Below are 17,818 nucleotides of genomic sequence, written 5' to 3' on the forward strand. Positions count from 1 at the left end.
GGAAGAGAGGTAGGAGATGGGGTAGAAATATCAGAAATCTAACTGGATTGTGCTCTAACATGCTTTAAACTAGCTGTAATCCGCATAACAACACAGGAGTTAAAGTATTATTTTAAAATACTTTCAACAGTTCGTTTTAAATACATTTTTTGATGAAGTCATGGCTTACAACAAACACTTTACAGTTTTAGGTGACAATATCTTATGCTACATTTGAATCACTTACCGAAGTTCGGTCAGGTTCTCCACCATCTACCAAACTTGCCTCCATAGTGAAAGAATAGGTTTACGCTGCTCTTTTCATTACTGTGCAACCATCCTCTAAATTTGGAAATCCTAGAACAAGAAAATCATATGTATTAGGATTGGTATAAAACTGTCATAGCAAAAAACAAAGCATTAAATATATTGGAAAGACAAATCATTTTAGGCTGGGGTTATTCAGAAGCCCCACAATGTAGGAAGCAGATTTTGACATGGGTCTTGAAGAATGGCAAAGATTTAGAAAGAAGAAAATATTTCAAGTGAAGAGGAACAGCAAGAGCAAGGTTAAAGACATGAGATTGTTCAAAATTTAAAATGATGTTCAAATCTATATGTATAATTAATAAAGTAAAATTAGATATATGTTTTTCCTTATTACACTGGCAAAGACTTTAAAAGTATGCTAATATTCACCATGGGTGAGGATGTGGAATCACAGTTACTCTCACATACCTTTGTTACAAGAATATAAATTAAGAAAACTGGTTTAGAGGACATTTTAAAACATCCAACAATCTTAAGACTAGGAATTACCCACAGATATACAAACTCATATACATACACAGATATACAAATGCACAAAGATATACAAATAAACACATCCATCAGAATAATACATATGATGAAAAAAACAGAAACACTCTTAATGTAAATATTAGGGGCTTTCTTAAATTCTATTTAAATAAATATAATGGAATATTATGCAGCAAATTTCAAAATGAGGTAGAGCTATAAATACTAAACTGGGAAAACCACAACACATTAGGTGAAAAGGCAAGTTACATAATATTATACATAATTCTGTCTGTATCTTTGATTTTTACCATAGGCATGTATTACTTTTAAAGTTGTTTTTATTTTAAAAAATCTTCAAAATGTCTTCATGTATTTTTCTTTTGAACCTTTTAGCTGACAAAATCTCCAAGCTGAACTCTCCGAATATATTCAGAGAGCTCTAAACTTCACTAATAATCCTTTCTTAAAACAGCTAACAAAACCAAAGCCAGCAACTTTGTAGACTTTAGTCATTTCTTGAAGTTCCAAAATTATTTTTTTATTTCTGCAAGTATAAAAGACCACAATGAAATATAAATACTGGCAATAAATTTTAATAGGTGTACTGGTCTGAAATGATGTATGCACCCTAGAAAAGTCATGTTTTAATCCTAATCCCATTTTGTAAAGGCAGCTGTTTCTTCTAATCCCTATTCAGTATTGTATGTTTGAATCTGTAATTAGATCATCCCCCTGGAGATGTGACTTAATCAAGAGTTAAGATGGATTAGGTGATGACATGTCTCCACCCCTTCGGGTGGGTCTGGATTGGTTTACTGGAGTCCTATAAAAGAAGAAACATTTTGGAGAATGAGAGATTCAGAGAGAGCAGAGAAGGAAGACATAGCCACAAGAAGCAGAGAACCCACAGCCAGCCAGCGGCCTTGGAGATGAAGAAGGAAAGCGCCTCCTGGGGAGCTTCATGAAACAGGAAGCCAGGAGAGAAAGCTAGCAGATGACGTCTTGCTCACCATGTGCCCTTCCAGCTGAGAGAGAAACTGTGACTGTGTTCGTCATGTGCCTTCTCACTTGAGAAAGAAACCCTGAACTTCATCAACATTCTTGAACCAAGGTATCTTTCCCTGTTTGCCTCTGATTGGACATCTCTATAGACTTGTTTTAATTGGGACATTTGCTCAGCCTTAGAACTGCAAATTAGCAATTTATTAAATTCCCCTTTTTAAAAGCCATCCTGTTTCTGGTATATTGCATTCCAGCAACTATATTTGGAGGGCCGTTATTGGGTTTCTTTGACATAACCAATAAGATTAGCCTAAGCAATTACTCTGCCATAACTTCTGAATTTAATGTACCCTTTGCTTAATACATGTATTACCGATGCATGGAAATATTTGTTTCATAATCCAATTCCCTTCAAAGACAGAGATGGTCTATCCAGTGTCTAGTTAAAGGTAGACATTTAAATATTTGAGTCACCCAACTGAATAACCCAATATCAATAAATAAAGACAATAATCCAAAACAGCAGATACAAAAACTATTTATATCTATGGAATACACACTGAAATTCATATTTGAATAGTAATAGACATTATATTCTAGAAACTGTCAATTTTAAAAACAAAACAAAATCTCCATAAGAAGCTTCATCTTCAAAAAAATTTTTTACCAATTTTCTCATTCTATCCATTCCAATTAAGGAATTCACCCATACCTTGGCATTACCCTAGGCATTTAGAGCAAAACAAATAAAAATCTCTGCTCTCATAGAGTTTACAATCTAGAAGGGGAAGATAAACATACTAAATTAGAAAATTATATAGTATTTTAGAAGTGGATAAGTACTATGGGAAAAAAAAAGATCAATGTAAGAAGAACCAAGGAGAGAAGAATTACAATTTTAAATAGGATGGTCAAGGTAGGTCTCATTGAAAAGGTGGTATCTGAGTAAAGACTTGAAGTAGGGAGGAAATTGATCATGTAGATATCTGAGGTTAAAACTTAGGGGTGAGAGGGAACAGCCAGTGGAAATGTACTAAGTTTGAAAAATAGCAAGAAAGTAATGTGGAAACAGAAGAGCAGCAAACAGAAGAGTAGTAGGAGATGTGATCATAGAGGTACGGGAATAAAGTAGTAGTGAATAAAGTTGAAGTAGTTCATATTAAGTACTAGAGGCCATTGTAAATCTTGGCTTTTTACTTTGATGAAATAAAAAACCAAATGGATGATTCTGAGCAAGGAATAAGATGATCTGACTTATCGATTTAAAGTTTCTATGTTGACAATGATTGTAGTGGGGTAAGTGTAGAAATTGGGAGTTAAGAAACTATTATGGTAATCCAGGAGAGAAACAATGATACTAGGATGAAGATGAGAGCCATTAAGATAATAGAAGTTATTTGTCTACATGCATTTTGAAGGTAGAACCAACAGGATTTCCTGAGGGACTGAATATGGAGTGACAGATACAACAGAATCAGGAATAACTAAGATTTTTTGTTTCAGTGACTAGAAAGATGGTAACAATCAATTGAGATGCTGAGCGAGTAGGGTTTTTTCTTTGGGGGATGTGATGGTTAGGTTCTGTTGTCTACTTGGTCCAATGATTATGCCCTGTTGTATGGTTAGGCAAGTACTGGTATGACTGCAGCTGCAAGGATATATCATGGTTGGCCGATAAAAAAGGAAGGCTGGTATATTAAATCATCGGTCAGATGGCTGCATCTGTGGCCGATTACATCCATGATCAACTAAGGCGTGTCTCCCATGAGATTAGCAAATCAGCTGAAGGCTTTTACGGAAGAAGAGAGACTCTTGCTGTTTCTTCAGCCAGCAAGCCTCTCCTATGGAGTTCATCCAGACTCTTCATTGAAGCCACCAGCCTCACAGCAAGCCCTACTGATTGTACACTCTTCCATTCCCATAACTGCATGAGACAGCTTTATAAATCTCACATTTAAAGATATCTTCTGTTCGTTCTATTTCTCTAGAGCCCTAACACAGCTTGGTACTTGAAGTGGCTCTTGAGAAACAGAATCGTGAAAATGAGTTTTTACAACTGGTTTTCTACTCTGACTTGATTCAGAGGCACTAATAACTGTGTTTCCAATAATCAAAGTGGCAGACAGTCCATAAGGTGAGTTGGCAAAAGAGATATTCAAAATATCACCATAAGATTCTGCTAATTGTATGCTTATATGATGCAAGGGCTCTGGATGATAATGTTTTTTTTTACATTTTTATGGAGTTTTGTGGAATTATGAGATATAATGATATTGGCTGGTTGTTGTTAGATATGGTAGATACAATGATGAGGAAAAAGGATGAGCTGAAGTCTTCAAATTTGCACCTTTAAGTGCCATATGAACAACATACAAGTTTCAGGTGTGTCCTGAAAGACAATCTTACTTCCTGTGTGTCACAGACTTTGAGATCTCTGAAAACCAGACACAAAGCCACATTGGGCGAGTAGCAGATTTATAACATAACTAAAATCTCAATCTTTCAGGGTGTCTGCTGTTAAACTAAAGGCTTTGATTGGAAAAGAATGGGATCCTGAAATGAGGAATGGTGATATATGGCATGATGGCAATGAGGGGATGGGATGCTTGGAATCTGCTGAGCCTTTGCTAAATAGACCTGTAATGAACTGCCCTGAGGAAATAGCTTCCTGGCCTCCAGACTCCCCAGAGGAGTCTGCTACTCAATCACTTAATAAAATTAGCCCTTTAGTACCTGCTATCTTTGTAATCACCTCCCCTGGGAAAACAGCCCTCACTCCTCTGTCTGGAGTGACAGATCCTGTTTCACCAGATGAAACTGCAACAGAATGCACTGAGGTAATTGGCTTCAAAGACATTTCTAATTATTTTCTTCAAGACCTGTAAGTACACTAAAGTCCCAACAGGCCCCAAAAGGTGAGGTACAAAGTGTGACCCACGGGGAGGTATACTATGTCCCAAAAGAAATGCATGACTTTTCCAATCTATATAGACAGAAATTAGGGGGAATATATGTGGGAATGGATATTAAGGATGTGGGATAATGGTGGAAGGAATATAAAGTTGATTCAAGTTGAATTTATTGATATGGGCCCACTAAGCAAAGATTCTGCATTCAATATTGTAGCTCAAGGGATCAGAAAGGGCATTAAGACTTTGTTCAGGTAGCTGGCTGAAATATAGATCCAAAGGTGACACATATTACTTGAGGTCAAAATGCCAGAACCATCCTGGTATAATGTAGATGAGGGGATCAGAGGCTTAAAGAGACTGGAATATTAGAGTGGATTTATCATGGAAGACCTGCTTATACACCCCAGGAATGTCCAGAACACATCTTTCACCAGAACCTTGTGAAATAAATTTGAGACTAGCTCCATCATCCCTGAAGAGCTCATAGTCACCGTTCTCTGTAGGTCAGATATTATTGTGGGAACTGCTGTCACTGAGCTGGAATCCTTAAACAAAATGGAATGATTGGGTCCTGAGTTGGAAGAAGCCATGTGGCCACAGTTAATCACCATAAACAAGGTTAGTGCAGCCACCATAATGGACAGCAGACTCAAAGCATCAGTCAAAATAATCTGACTCAAAAAGACTTGCAGCATTGGCTAGTGGATCATGGGGTACCTAGAAGTAAAACAGATGGACAGTCTACTAAATTATTATTTGAGCTGTATAAGCAGAGGCGTTCTAGGTCAAGTGAACAGAAGTCTAACTTGAATTACAAAAACTAAGAATCATGGACCCTTAATCAATTCCCAGACTTGAGACAGTCTACAGACCCGGAGCCGTTAAAAGAATGGAGGGCCTGGTACCCTTGAAGGACCCTTTTACACTGCCCCAAATTTACACTTTTTTAACCCTCCTCCCAGCCTCCCTCAAGGAAACCTACAGCTTTTACCAGGGTGACTGTGCACTGGGGAGAAAGGAAATGATCAGATACTTGGGGGATTTAAGGATACCGGTTCAAAAGTGACATTAATTCCATGAGAACCAAAATGTCACTCTGGTCCACCAGTCAGAGTAGGGACTTATGGAGGTCAGATGATCAATGGAGATTAGCTCAAGTCTGTCTCACAGTGGGTCCAATGGGTATCTGGAATCATTCTGCCATCATTTCCCCAGTTTTAGAATGCATAATTGGAATCGACATCCTCAGCAACTGGGAGAATCCCCACACTGGTTCTCTGACTTGTGGAGTGGGGCTATTATGGTAGAAAAGGTCATGTGGAAGCCACCAGAACTGCCCCTAACTAGCAAAAGAGTGAAACAGAAGCAATATCATATTCCTGAAAGGATGGCCGAGATTAGTGTCACTCTGCAGGACTTGAAGGACACAGGGATGGTGGTTCCCACCACAACCCATTCAACTCTGCTATTTGGCCTGTGCAGAAAACACATGGGTCTTGGAGGATGACAGTGGATTATTGTAAACTTAACCAGATAGTGACTCCAATTGCAGATACTGTTCCAGGTGTGGAATCATTGTTTGAGCAAATCAACACATCCCCTGGTACCTGGTATGCAGCTATTGATCTGATAAACACTTTTTTCTCAATAGCTATTAGTGAGAACACCAGAAACAGTCTGCATTCAGCTGGTATGGCCAGTAGTATAGCTTCATGTCCTGCCTCAGGGATATATCAACTTCCAGTCCTATATCACAGTCTTGCCCACAAGCATCTTGATCGTTTCTCCCTGCCACAAAATATCACACTGGTCCATTATATTGATGATATCATGTTGACTGGACCTAGTGAGCAAGAAATAGTAACTACTCGACTTATTGGCAAGACATCAGGCAATAAGAAATAAATCCAACTAAAATACAGGGGCCTTCCACCTCAGTGAAATTTCTCGGTGTCCAGTGGTGTGGGTATGTTGAGATATTCCTTCTAAGGTGAAGGATAAACTGTTGCATCTGGCACCTCCTATAACCAAAAAAGAGGCACAACACCTAGTTGGCCTCTTTGGATTTTGGAGACAACATATTCCTCATTTGGATATGCTACTCCAGCCCATTTACTGAGTGACCAGAAAAGCTGCTAGTTTTGGTGGGGACTGGAACAAGAGGAGGCTCTGTGACAAGTCCAGGCTGCTATGCAAGCTGCTCTGCCATTTGGGCCATATGATCTGGCAGATCCAATTGACCTAGAAGTGTCAGTGGCCAACAGGGATGCTGTCTGGAGTCTTTGGCAGACCCCTATAGGAGAATCACAGTGCAGACACTTAGGATTTTGGAGCAAAACATTATCATCCTCTGCAGATAACTACTCTCTTTTTGAGAAACAGCTTTTAGCCTGCCAATGGGTCTTAGTAGATACTGAACACTTAACCATGGGACACCAAGTAACCATGAGACCTAAGTTGCCTATCATAAGCTAAGTGTTGTCTGACCCACCAAGCCATAAGGTTGGGCGTGCACAGCAGCACTCCATCATAAAATGGATGTGGTATATTAGAGTTAGAGCCCGATTAGGTCCTGAAGGCACAAGTAAGTTAGATGAGGAGGTGGCCCAAATGCCCATGGCACCAATTCCACATTACCTCTTCTTTCCCAGACCATAGCTATGACCTCTTTGGGAGTTCCTTTCAGTCAGCTGACGTAGAAAGAGAAAACCCAGCCTGGTTTACAGATGGTTCTGCATGATATGCAGGGACCACTGGGAAGTGGACAGCTGCAGCACTATAACCCTATTCTGGGATGTCCTTAATGGAAAGGGGTGAGAGGACTTCAACCAGTGCACTTGGTTGTCCGATTTGCTTGGAAGGAGAACTGTCCAGAGGTGTATTTGTATACTGACTCATGGGCTGTTGCTAATGGTTTGGCTGGATGGTCAGGGACTTGGAAGGAATATGATTGGAAAATTGGTGATGAAGAGGTCTGGGGAAGAGGTATGTGATAGACCTTTCTCAGTGGTAAAGAATATGAAGATATTTGTGTTCCATGTGACTTCAGCAGAGGAAGGTTTTAATAATCAAGTGGATAAGATGACCTATCCGGTGGATACAAGTCATCCTCTCTCTTCAGCCATGAACAAAGTGGGCATAGTGGAAGGGATGGAGATTATGCATGGGCTCAGCAACATGGACTTCCAATCACCAAGGCCTACCTGGCTACAGTCACTGCTGAAACCCAATCTGCCAGCAGCAGAAACGTATAATCAGTCCCCACAATGGCATCATTCCCCAAGGTGATCAGCCTATGACCTGGTAGCAGGTTGATTACATTGAACCACTTCCATCATGAAAGGGGCAGCGATTTGTTCTAACTGGAATAGACACAGACTCTGCATATGGGTTTGCATTCCCCAAATGCAATGCTTCTGCAAAAACTACCGAACATGGACTTATGGAATGCATTATCCACCATCATGGTATTCCACATAGCACTGCTTCTGGTCAAGGAATGCACTTCACAGCAAATGAAGGGTAGGAATGGGCACACACTTATGGAATTCTCTGGTCTTACCATGTTCCCCATCATTCAGAGGCAGCTGGGTTGATAGATTGATGGAATGGCCTTTTGAAGATTCAATTATGGTGCAAACTAGGTGGCAATAACTTTGCAGGGCTGAATAATGTTCTCAGGAGGCTGTGTATGCTATGAACCAGTGTCCACTCTATGGTGCTGTTTCTCCCATCTCCAGGATTCACATGTCAGGAATCAAGGGGTGGAAATGGGAATGGCACCATTCACTATCACTCCTAGTGATCAACTAGGAAAAATTTTTGCTTACTGTCCCTTCAACCTTAAGCTCTGCTGATTTATAGTTCTTAGTTCCAGAAGGAGGAGTGTTACCAGTAGACACAACAATGATTCCACTAAACTCGAAGTTAAAACTGTCACCTGACCAATCTGGGCTTCTCATGCCACTGACTCAACAGGCACAAAAGGGGACTACTGTTCTGTCTGGGGTGATTGATCCCAACTGTCAAGGGGAGATAGGACTGAAACTATACAAAGGAGGTAAAGAAGAGTTTTCCTGGAATATAGGAGATCCCTTAGAGTATCTCTTAGTACTACCATGCCCTGCCATTAAAGTCAATGGAAAACTACAATAACCCAATTCAGTTAGGACTATGAATGATCCAGAAACTTCAGGAATAAAGGTTTGGATCACCCCACTTGAAGAAGAACCATGGCCAGTTGCAGTGCTTGCTCAGGGTAAAGGGAACATGGAATGGGTAGTAGAAGAAAGTAGTGATAAATATGAATTACAACCATGTGACCAATTACAGAAATGAGGACTGTGAGCGTATGAATATTTTCTCCCTGTTTTGAGTACATTTGCATTTGTACTTAAGCAAATACCTTGTTTCCCTCTTATCATGCAACATAAGTTGTATTGTCCACGTTACAGTATTTAAGTCATAGGATATGAGGTTTAAGAGTGAACATTACCTAAGGATTTGCACCCTATTTTGAAGACATGTAGTGCATTTCCAGTTGTATGCAGGCCAGAGTACTGATAGGCAAAACCTATGTCTGTTACTGTGTTCTGTTTGGAAATTAAGCATGTTTGAAGGTGATGTGTTTAGCTGTCAAGTTGGCAAAGGATGGACTGTGATGGTTAGGTTCAACTTGGCCAAATAATTATGCCCAGGTGTCTGGTCAGGCAAACACTGGCCTGACTGCTGCTGCAAGGATATCTTGTGGCTGGTTGATAAACTAGAACGCTGGTGTATTTAATCATCAGTCAGTTGTTTGCGTCTGTGTCTGATTACATCTGTGATAAACTAAGGCATGCCCCCCACCCACACACACACACACACCCAAGATAATTCAATCAGTTGAAGGCTTTTAAGGAAGAGAGACTCTTTCACTGCTTCTTCAGCCAGCGAGCCTCTCCTGTGGAATTCATTCAGATGTTTCATAAAAGCCGCCAGCTTCACCGACTGCTCTATGTGTTTTGGACTCTTCCATTCCCATAGCTGTGTGAGACACCTTCGTAAATCTCACATTACAGATCTCTCCTGTTGGTTCTGTTTCCCTAGAGAACACTGACTGACACAGGTGAGTACGGGAAGGGGCAAACACATATCAGAAGATTATAAATTTGAGATGTCTATATGACATTCAAGTGGAGCTGTTGATTGGCAATTGGATGAGTTTAGAGCTGGAAAACAGGTCTAGGCTGGAAATATAATTTTTTTTTTTTTGCATGGGCAGGCACTGGGAATCAAACCTGGGTCTCCGGTATGACAGGCAAGAATTCTGCTACTGAGTCACCATCACACCATCCATGGAGATTTAATTTTGGGATTTGGCATACTGATAGCATTTAAAGCCCTGAGACTGAATCAGATCATCAACAGAGTGGTATCTATGGATGGATTATAGAACTCCTCAGGGTGCCTTCTCCCTACCCCCACTTGTCAACTGAGAAGATAATGCAGGGCAGATATTAATTACTTATTTAATCCCACTGTGGGGCCACTAATTAAATTTAAAATTGAAAAAGGCATTACTGGTGTTAAAATGCCTCCCTCAATATTCTATTTCTTTGGTTTTCTAAGAATCAATTCTCTTCCAGTTCCTCTAAGTATGTTATATGCAGAAGGCATCAACAGAATTGAAAGCTTTCCTGCACTGGAGAAAAATAAAGCCCTGTGAAGAGAACAAGCTCAACTACATCAACAATAATTCAACATTAATACTAATATGGTTAGGAAACAACAAAATAGCCCAGCTAACTTAAGTTTTAATCCATTTAAATGAAATACCTCCAAAATAAAGGAATCCAGTTCAACAAAAGAGGCAACTGAACAAAATGGTGTGGGAGTTCAGAGACGTCCAACTGTGCCTCAAGGAAAGCACGCAGTGTGATGCTGCCAAATGATTAACACTTTAAAATACAGAACTGTAAACTAAATAACGAATAACAAAATATTATATAAATCGGATATTATACCTCTATTCTCCAGCCTTTTGAGAAATCATTCATAAATGGCAAAGAACAATTACATCAACCATAGTCAGTTAAGAAGAAAAATGGCCACTGGGTGATTTATATATTATTCTTCCACCCCCATTGGAAATGTGTAGGAATTTAGTTATGAAATCACATAAGGATTTATCTAGGTATGGGTCATCTTTATTAATTCTGTTGGCTTTCAGGGCTCAGGGAACGATTTTGTCTTTCTCCCACTCAGGGAGGCTTTCTCCTGCTTTCTAAATTATTTCTTCCTTTCCATTCTCTGTTCTGTCCTACTGGAACTTTTAATAGGTAAATATTGGACCACTATGTTTCTTGATTCCAATCTGATATTTTTCCACCACAACATCTGCATAGCCCAGGGTTCAGCAAACTTTCTTTGTAAAGGGCCAGATATTAAACATGCTTCACTTTGGACTTTGCAGAGCCATTGAGTCTCTATCACAACTACTAAACTCTGCCTTTGTAGATAGAGTAAAAGAAGTCACTGACAATAACAAAAAAGTCTGAGAAACTGTACTTACAAATACAGGCATAGGGCATAGTTTGGTGACTCCTAGTGTAGCATTTCAGTATTAGGATCATATATATAAGTAGTACATTAGTAGGCACATGAAATGATTTTTTTCCAGTAACCCCAAGATTTGCTATTGTACTTTCCTCCCTTTCGTTTGGCACCACTTACACAAACTTCTGAAACCATATTATTCAGAATATGTCTCACTACAAACTTTATTCTTTTTTCTAAAGTAGCAAGTTCTCATCACCTTTGGATACTAGCTTCTTCTAAATTCTTCTCTATTGGTGTTTTTTTCTTATGTCCAAGTACTGCCTTTTTACCAACATTTAGATTTTCTTAAAGTCTGGCCAGCCTACGTAAGGGCTCAGGTACATAAGTACATATTTAAATATACATTTCTGACTCTCAGTATAAGAGATACAGTTAAGACAAACACTTATTTTGATTGTCCAGTAATATAAGAGACACATACATCATTTCTCTATACAGTGTGTGGTGTCTCCACATACCAGCTCTCATACAGTGGTTCACTGTTTCACTCATTTTTTGCTATCTGCATTGGTCCTATAGTAGTTCAGCTCCGATTCCTGAATTAAAATTATCTGTATAGAATCTTTTTAAAAATAAACAAACCTTCAATAATGGCACAGCTGTTTTGAATAGGAGCAATTTTAAGTTTCTGTTTTGGATTTCTCTTCTATCAACCACTATTCTCTTTGTAACTAAGCTTTCTACCTAAGCTTTTGATCGAGTCCCATTTAGAACTTTATGATAATACTAGTCTTCACTCTTATATCAATAATTTGTCCTGTCAACATTTATTTTAAAACACAATAATTTCTGATGGACTGCTTTTTAAAATACATCATATTTTTATATAATAGAGGATACTAAACCTTCAATAAAGATTTATTGAACTCCTAGCATATGCCTAGCATTATCTACACCTATACTAAGAACTGGCAGGGGAAAAAAGGGAAAGTAAGAATCCTTGCCTTCAACAAAACACTTAGCCTGTTTCCTTATAACTCAGGATCATCGGTATAAACACCAGTTGTTTATTAGTATATAGCAGTATAGTGCTGTTTAGAGCTTTTGAGTAAATATATTACATCTTCCATTGACTGGCAAGTGAAAAAATATTATGGAATATCTCAATATTTCTTGAAGATAAATAGAAGTCAATGATTCTCTATTAAATAGACCTTTGCACAGTGTGACATATACAGACTTCTTTGAATCTTATTATAATCCTTATTTTTAAAAGATAAGCAACAATTTGTTTTTTCATTATGAAAATGATAGATGAATATTGTAAAAAAATCAAGAACAAATAGAAATCATGTAAAATTCTACTTCCCAGATACAACTTATACTGCCTAAGATCCTGTAACTTTTAAAAGATAAATCCAAGATATTTTCAGATATGCAGCAAGTCAAAAAAGATACCACACATTATAAAAATTTGCTCAAAAACAAAAAAACACTCCCCAAAATGAATAAAAGCACACAAAAAGCAAGATAGTGGCAGCTGAGGAAGACACAAAAAAATTGAAGAGATTAGGAATTATAAAACTCTTATTCAACTGAAAAAGTTCAAAAACACGATTACATATCTTTGTCTATGGGTTCAAACAGCTTAGTTCCACCATGTGTAATAGCTAATCTAGTGAACATGCTCACAGAAATGTAGGTTTCAAAATTTCAGGGTCTGTTTTATCCACCAATGTATTCCAGTGCCCAGAAGAATGTTAGGCATATTATAGGCATTCAATACATTCATTCATTCAATTCCTTCAACAAAATTTACTGAGTGCCTACTACAAACCAGGTACTATTGTAGATGCTTGGGATATAGTAATTGAACGACAGACACATATCCCTGTTTCCATGAAACATACAGTCTAATTGAAAAGAAAGCTTGATATATTAATGTATGTACAAATATAGTTATGGTTCAAAAGTGCACTGAGTCAATCAATAGACCCCGGGATTTTTTTTTTTTTTTTTTTTTTTTTTTTTTTTAAAGGAAAGACAGAGAGAAGGAAGGATAGAAGGAAGGAAGGAAGGAAGAAAGGGAAACATCTTTTTAAACATTTTCTTGTTTTATTGTATTCTGTTTCTCCGTTTTTGTTACATGGGCTGGGGCCGGGAATCGAACCGAGGTCCTCCGGCATAGCAGGCAAGCACTTTGCCCGCTGAGCCACCGCGGCCCGCCCGACCCCGGGATTTTGAGAAGAGAAAGAGTTTATTGCTAAGCACAAAGCAAGATCAAAAGGCCTACAGGTTATAAATCTGTCTCCCCCGAATGAGAGAAACTTTCAGTGTTTTACAATGTTCAAACAAAAGGAGGCAGGCTTAGGATAATGAGCAAGGTGGTCAGTTCTGGGCTGACATGTTATTTCATTAATAATCATTAAGGAGGCTATGTGCAGGAACACCAGGCTTCTGGGAGCTATCACAGGCAAGGGCATCACATTTCAAGGTTGCAATACAAGATAAGGGGATATAAGCAGGGCCAGTCATGAGTTGTCCTGTTACTGTCCAGTTACAGAGTAAAGATTATACAGTTTTGAAACATAGCATCAACTCTGGGGACTACGTGCAAGGGCACCCAATTTCAAGGCTGCAAAATAAGATAAGGGTATATAAGCAGGGCCAGTCACAAGTTGTCTTGTTACTGTCCAGTTACAGGGTAAAGATTATACAGTTTCAAAACAGCATCAGCAATAAAGAAACAAGGCATCTGGGTTACAATTCAGTTAGTTACAATACTATAGATACTTGCTTTTTGTTATATTACAATATATCAGAAAGTTAGAAAACATTTAAATAATGATTCAGTAACCATAATATTTGTTAGCACTCTGTTACAATATGTTTGTATGTCTATATGTGCATGTGTATATGTATATTTATCTGTCTATCCACCTATTTCACCACTCATTCTCATCACCTTCTGTACCTTTCTCTGTATATCCCAGGAGCCAAAAACATAAAAACTGTATTTTCCGAATATCTTTACCTCTGGGATTCTGAATGTGATTTGCTTCCTGTTGATGCAATCTATTTACACGATACTTAGAAGGCATAAGAGAGAATTCAAACCATTCTTCATTTTATGGCCACGAACAGACACATGCAATTTGACAAGTTTTTGCAGTGATCAGCAAGTGTGTCCCACTTGGTACTGCCATACAGTGACAATCAGCAGCAGGAATGGTTAACCTGAAAGCCAAGAACAGTTTTCCAACTTCTATACCTCCTGCTTTTCTAATAAATATATAAGTATCTAATTTCCTCTATTGATTTCCCCTTTGCTTGAAGTACTCATAGTAATTTGTTTTCCTCAATGAACTTTTCGTGACAGACAATGAAAACAGATAATAAAAATATTTTGTATATTAGATGGTAATCAGTGCCAAGAAGAAAAAAGTTGGTGGGGAGGAGTTATATGGCATATCACAGGAGTTTGGAAAGAATTTTAGATAGGATTGCCTGGAAAAGACATAGACCTCATTAAGATGTATCTGAGTCAAGATATAATAGGAGACAGACAGCAACCTAAAACATCTCGAGTCCATTCCAGGCATAAGAGAAAAGTATTAGCACAAAGGTCATGAGGCAGAAGTATGTGGCAGGTTTAAGGAACTAAAAAGACTATACTGGGAAGTGGAATAAGCAAGAGAGTGGTGGCTAATGACAGCAGAAAGATAACTGTTATATCATCTAGAACCTGATAGGATAAAAGGACTTGGATTTTTGCTCTAAATGAGATGGGCTCCTACTGCTGAGGGGTTTAAAACAAAGAAATGACAGGATCTGGCAATCTACTTTATGCAGAATTAATTATGCTGGCTGCTGACTGAAAATAGATTACAATTTAGATGGCTATTGCTATAGTCCAAGCATGATACAATCAGGTGGCTTGTACTAGAATAGTTGCAGGAGAGGTGATGAATAGTGTAAAATTTTTATATATTTTGAAGACAGAGCCAACAGGACTTGTTGATGAACAGATATAAAGTCTGAATAAAAAAGAAAAAAGATGTAGGGAAATTTGGCAAGGTTTTTGCTTAGCAAGGTTTTTGCCCTGAGCAAATGGAAGAATGAATGTATTGAATTCATGTGAATTGCCATTAATAGATATGGCAATTCTCCACTTTGTGGGAGAACTTGGGAAGGGGACAAAGGGATATCAAGAGCTCCTTCTGGTCATATTCACTTGGAGAGGTCAGTTAGACATCTTAGTGGAAGGATCAAAGTCAGTTAGACACACGTGTGAGTATCAAAGACAGAGGTTAGGCTAGAAACGTAAACTAGGAGTCAGTATATAAATGGAATTTAAAACCACAAGATTGAGGAGATCTCCTCAGGAATCTATGTAGGAAGAACAGAGGCCCAAGATCAGAGCCCTGGAGCACTACAATATTAAAAGGTCAATTTTATAAAATGAATGAATTAATCAACTCCAATTTTTTGTTTCAATTTTCAGAATTATTCTATATAATTACTTTATGTAAAGACAGAATTACTCTATATAAAAAGCAAAGAAGATATATATATATACTCATACATGTATGTATGTATATATGTATATATACACACCCAGTAAAAATCCTAACATAACTAAAAAAGGGAGCAAAGGGATCAGGAAGAAGAAAGGAAATATCAAACTAAAGATAAGTGCCCTAAATTCCGTATCTTTGATAACAGGGAGTTAAAAGACAGTGTTAATACGGCAAGAAACAAGTTTTTAGTATTTTCTTTGAAGTCAGAGACTAGAACTAAAATTGTATAACAAAAAATCCTAGAGGAAGGGGATGGTTGGAGGATTAAAGTATAACTGCATTAACTTTCCTAACTTTCAGAATGGAAGTTGAAAGATGTTTAAATGATAACAAATGTCAGAATAAACAAGTATAGTTTAAAAAATTAAAGCAGTAATAAAAAAATTAGAGCAGTAATTTAAAACAAACATACTGGCAATAGACTGTCAGAAGTGGCATCAGGAAAAGAAAGGTATTCTCTGCCATTTTAATTTTTTAAACAAATGTAATAATAAAGAGTACTGTATATCACAACTCTAAGGGCTCATTTCTTGAAACTATCAAGGTAAGGCTAGCAACCTACATCCTAATTTAAACTGTAATTACTAACTGACTTCAAAGTTTCAAGAAGACAATGTTTTCTCTGTTGTCCCTTTTGTTGTCAGTACTCCAGACATAGGGGAATTGGTGCCTCACGCCTATACTTCAACTAAGTTCCTGGAGAAAGTAATTTTTATAAAACTTCTCTATTTGAGGCTTAAATCATTGTTTCAATCACACACACACACACACACACACACACACAAAAGAAAGAAAGAAAAAGCCTCTCATGCAAGGCTAAGAACTGTAACACATGTCATTTAACTATTTAACTTTATGATGCTGTATCGAATGTTGGCTGTCTCCCCTGCCTCTAAAGACAGCAACAAGTTATATGTGATCGGTTTGTGGCTCTATCCGACAGTATGCCTCAACAATTTTTTACCTTGTTTTGTTAAATGCATATGTAACATAAACCTAGATTATTAAAAGCAAGAATGCTTATCACTGAACACACTCTACTTTTCAAGAATAACATTACCTTATCTTTGGAAACATGGATTAAATTCAGTAATCAATCACACTTACTGTCAATTTAACAACAAAAAATCAGATTGTAAACACAAACATCTGTGATTGGCTAATCTGAACTAATCTACTGTATTTATACTATTTAAAAACCTTAAAGAAAACCTAACATAATGAGAAATTAATTATGCAAAGATGAGTTTCCAAATAGCAAGTCAACATCCTATTCATAAGAACTTTGAAAGAAAAATACGAGTAAGTGAACTACTTGATAACAGCATTCTATCCAAGTGGATTTCATCAAAATCACTGTAAAACTGTGTAGTACATAGGCTTTCTAGAGTACAATAATTGCATTTTTGGTACCTATGACTTATGTTAAGATTCCCTCCATCATAAGACAGTGTCTACATTTTAGAACCACACATACTCTTGAGATCATTGGAAGAAAGTTTTATTTGGTCTGGAACTGAAATTTTCTCTAGTGCATAATCTAATTCAACCTATCTGTATCACTCATTTGAACAACTGAAACACAGGGAACACAGAATAAGAAAGAGGTACTTTAATCCTGTATAGATTATTGTAATGCCTGGATACATTCTAGAGTATATTAAGCAGATAATCAAAACTATTATCAAAGTCCCCTGAGGGATGGGAGAGAGAATATGGAACTTTTAAACCTTACCATCAGGGAATCCCCTGATACTGTGTGACACTCAAATCAACAGGCCATGCCCTCGATCATGAGGCTTACTCTTGTGAAGCTTGTGTAGGTAGCAGAGATTCTTAGACTACCTATAGGCATGCCTAACAGTTACTTCTGGGGACTTCTTTTGTTACTCAGATGTGGCCTCAGTCTCTCTGAACCCATTTCTGCAAGTGAAATCATTGCCTTTCCCCCTACATGGGACATGATATCCAGGGGTGAAAGTCTCCCTGAGGATGTGAGAGATG

At 37.8% G+C, this 17,818-nt stretch overlaps 1 protein-coding gene across 10 annotated transcripts in view; it reads right to left on the reverse strand.

Moving 5' to 3' along the window:
• Positions 1–17,818, reverse strand: part of OSBPL8 (oxysterol binding protein like 8) — a 271,517-nt gene that overhangs the window by 196,785 nt on the left and 56,914 nt on the right. For 9 of the 10 annotated variants that reach the window (XM_077111486.1, XM_077111485.1, XM_077111484.1 and 6 more), the window contains one exon: positions 227–336. In XM_077111486.1, the coding sequence (XP_076967601.1) occupies positions 227–271 (45 nt within the window). In that variant the 5' untranslated portion in view covers positions 272–336. Of the gene's footprint in view, positions 1–226; positions 337–17,818 lie in introns of those variants that run through there. The other variant, XM_077111488.1, reaches the window with a different exon arrangement.

This window comes from Tamandua tetradactyla, chromosome 7 (genome assembly GCF_023851605.1).
Source record: "Tamandua tetradactyla isolate mTamTet1 chromosome 7, mTamTet1.pri, whole genome shotgun sequence".
Lineage (NCBI taxonomy): Eukaryota > Metazoa > Chordata > Mammalia > Pilosa > Myrmecophagidae > Tamandua > Tamandua tetradactyla.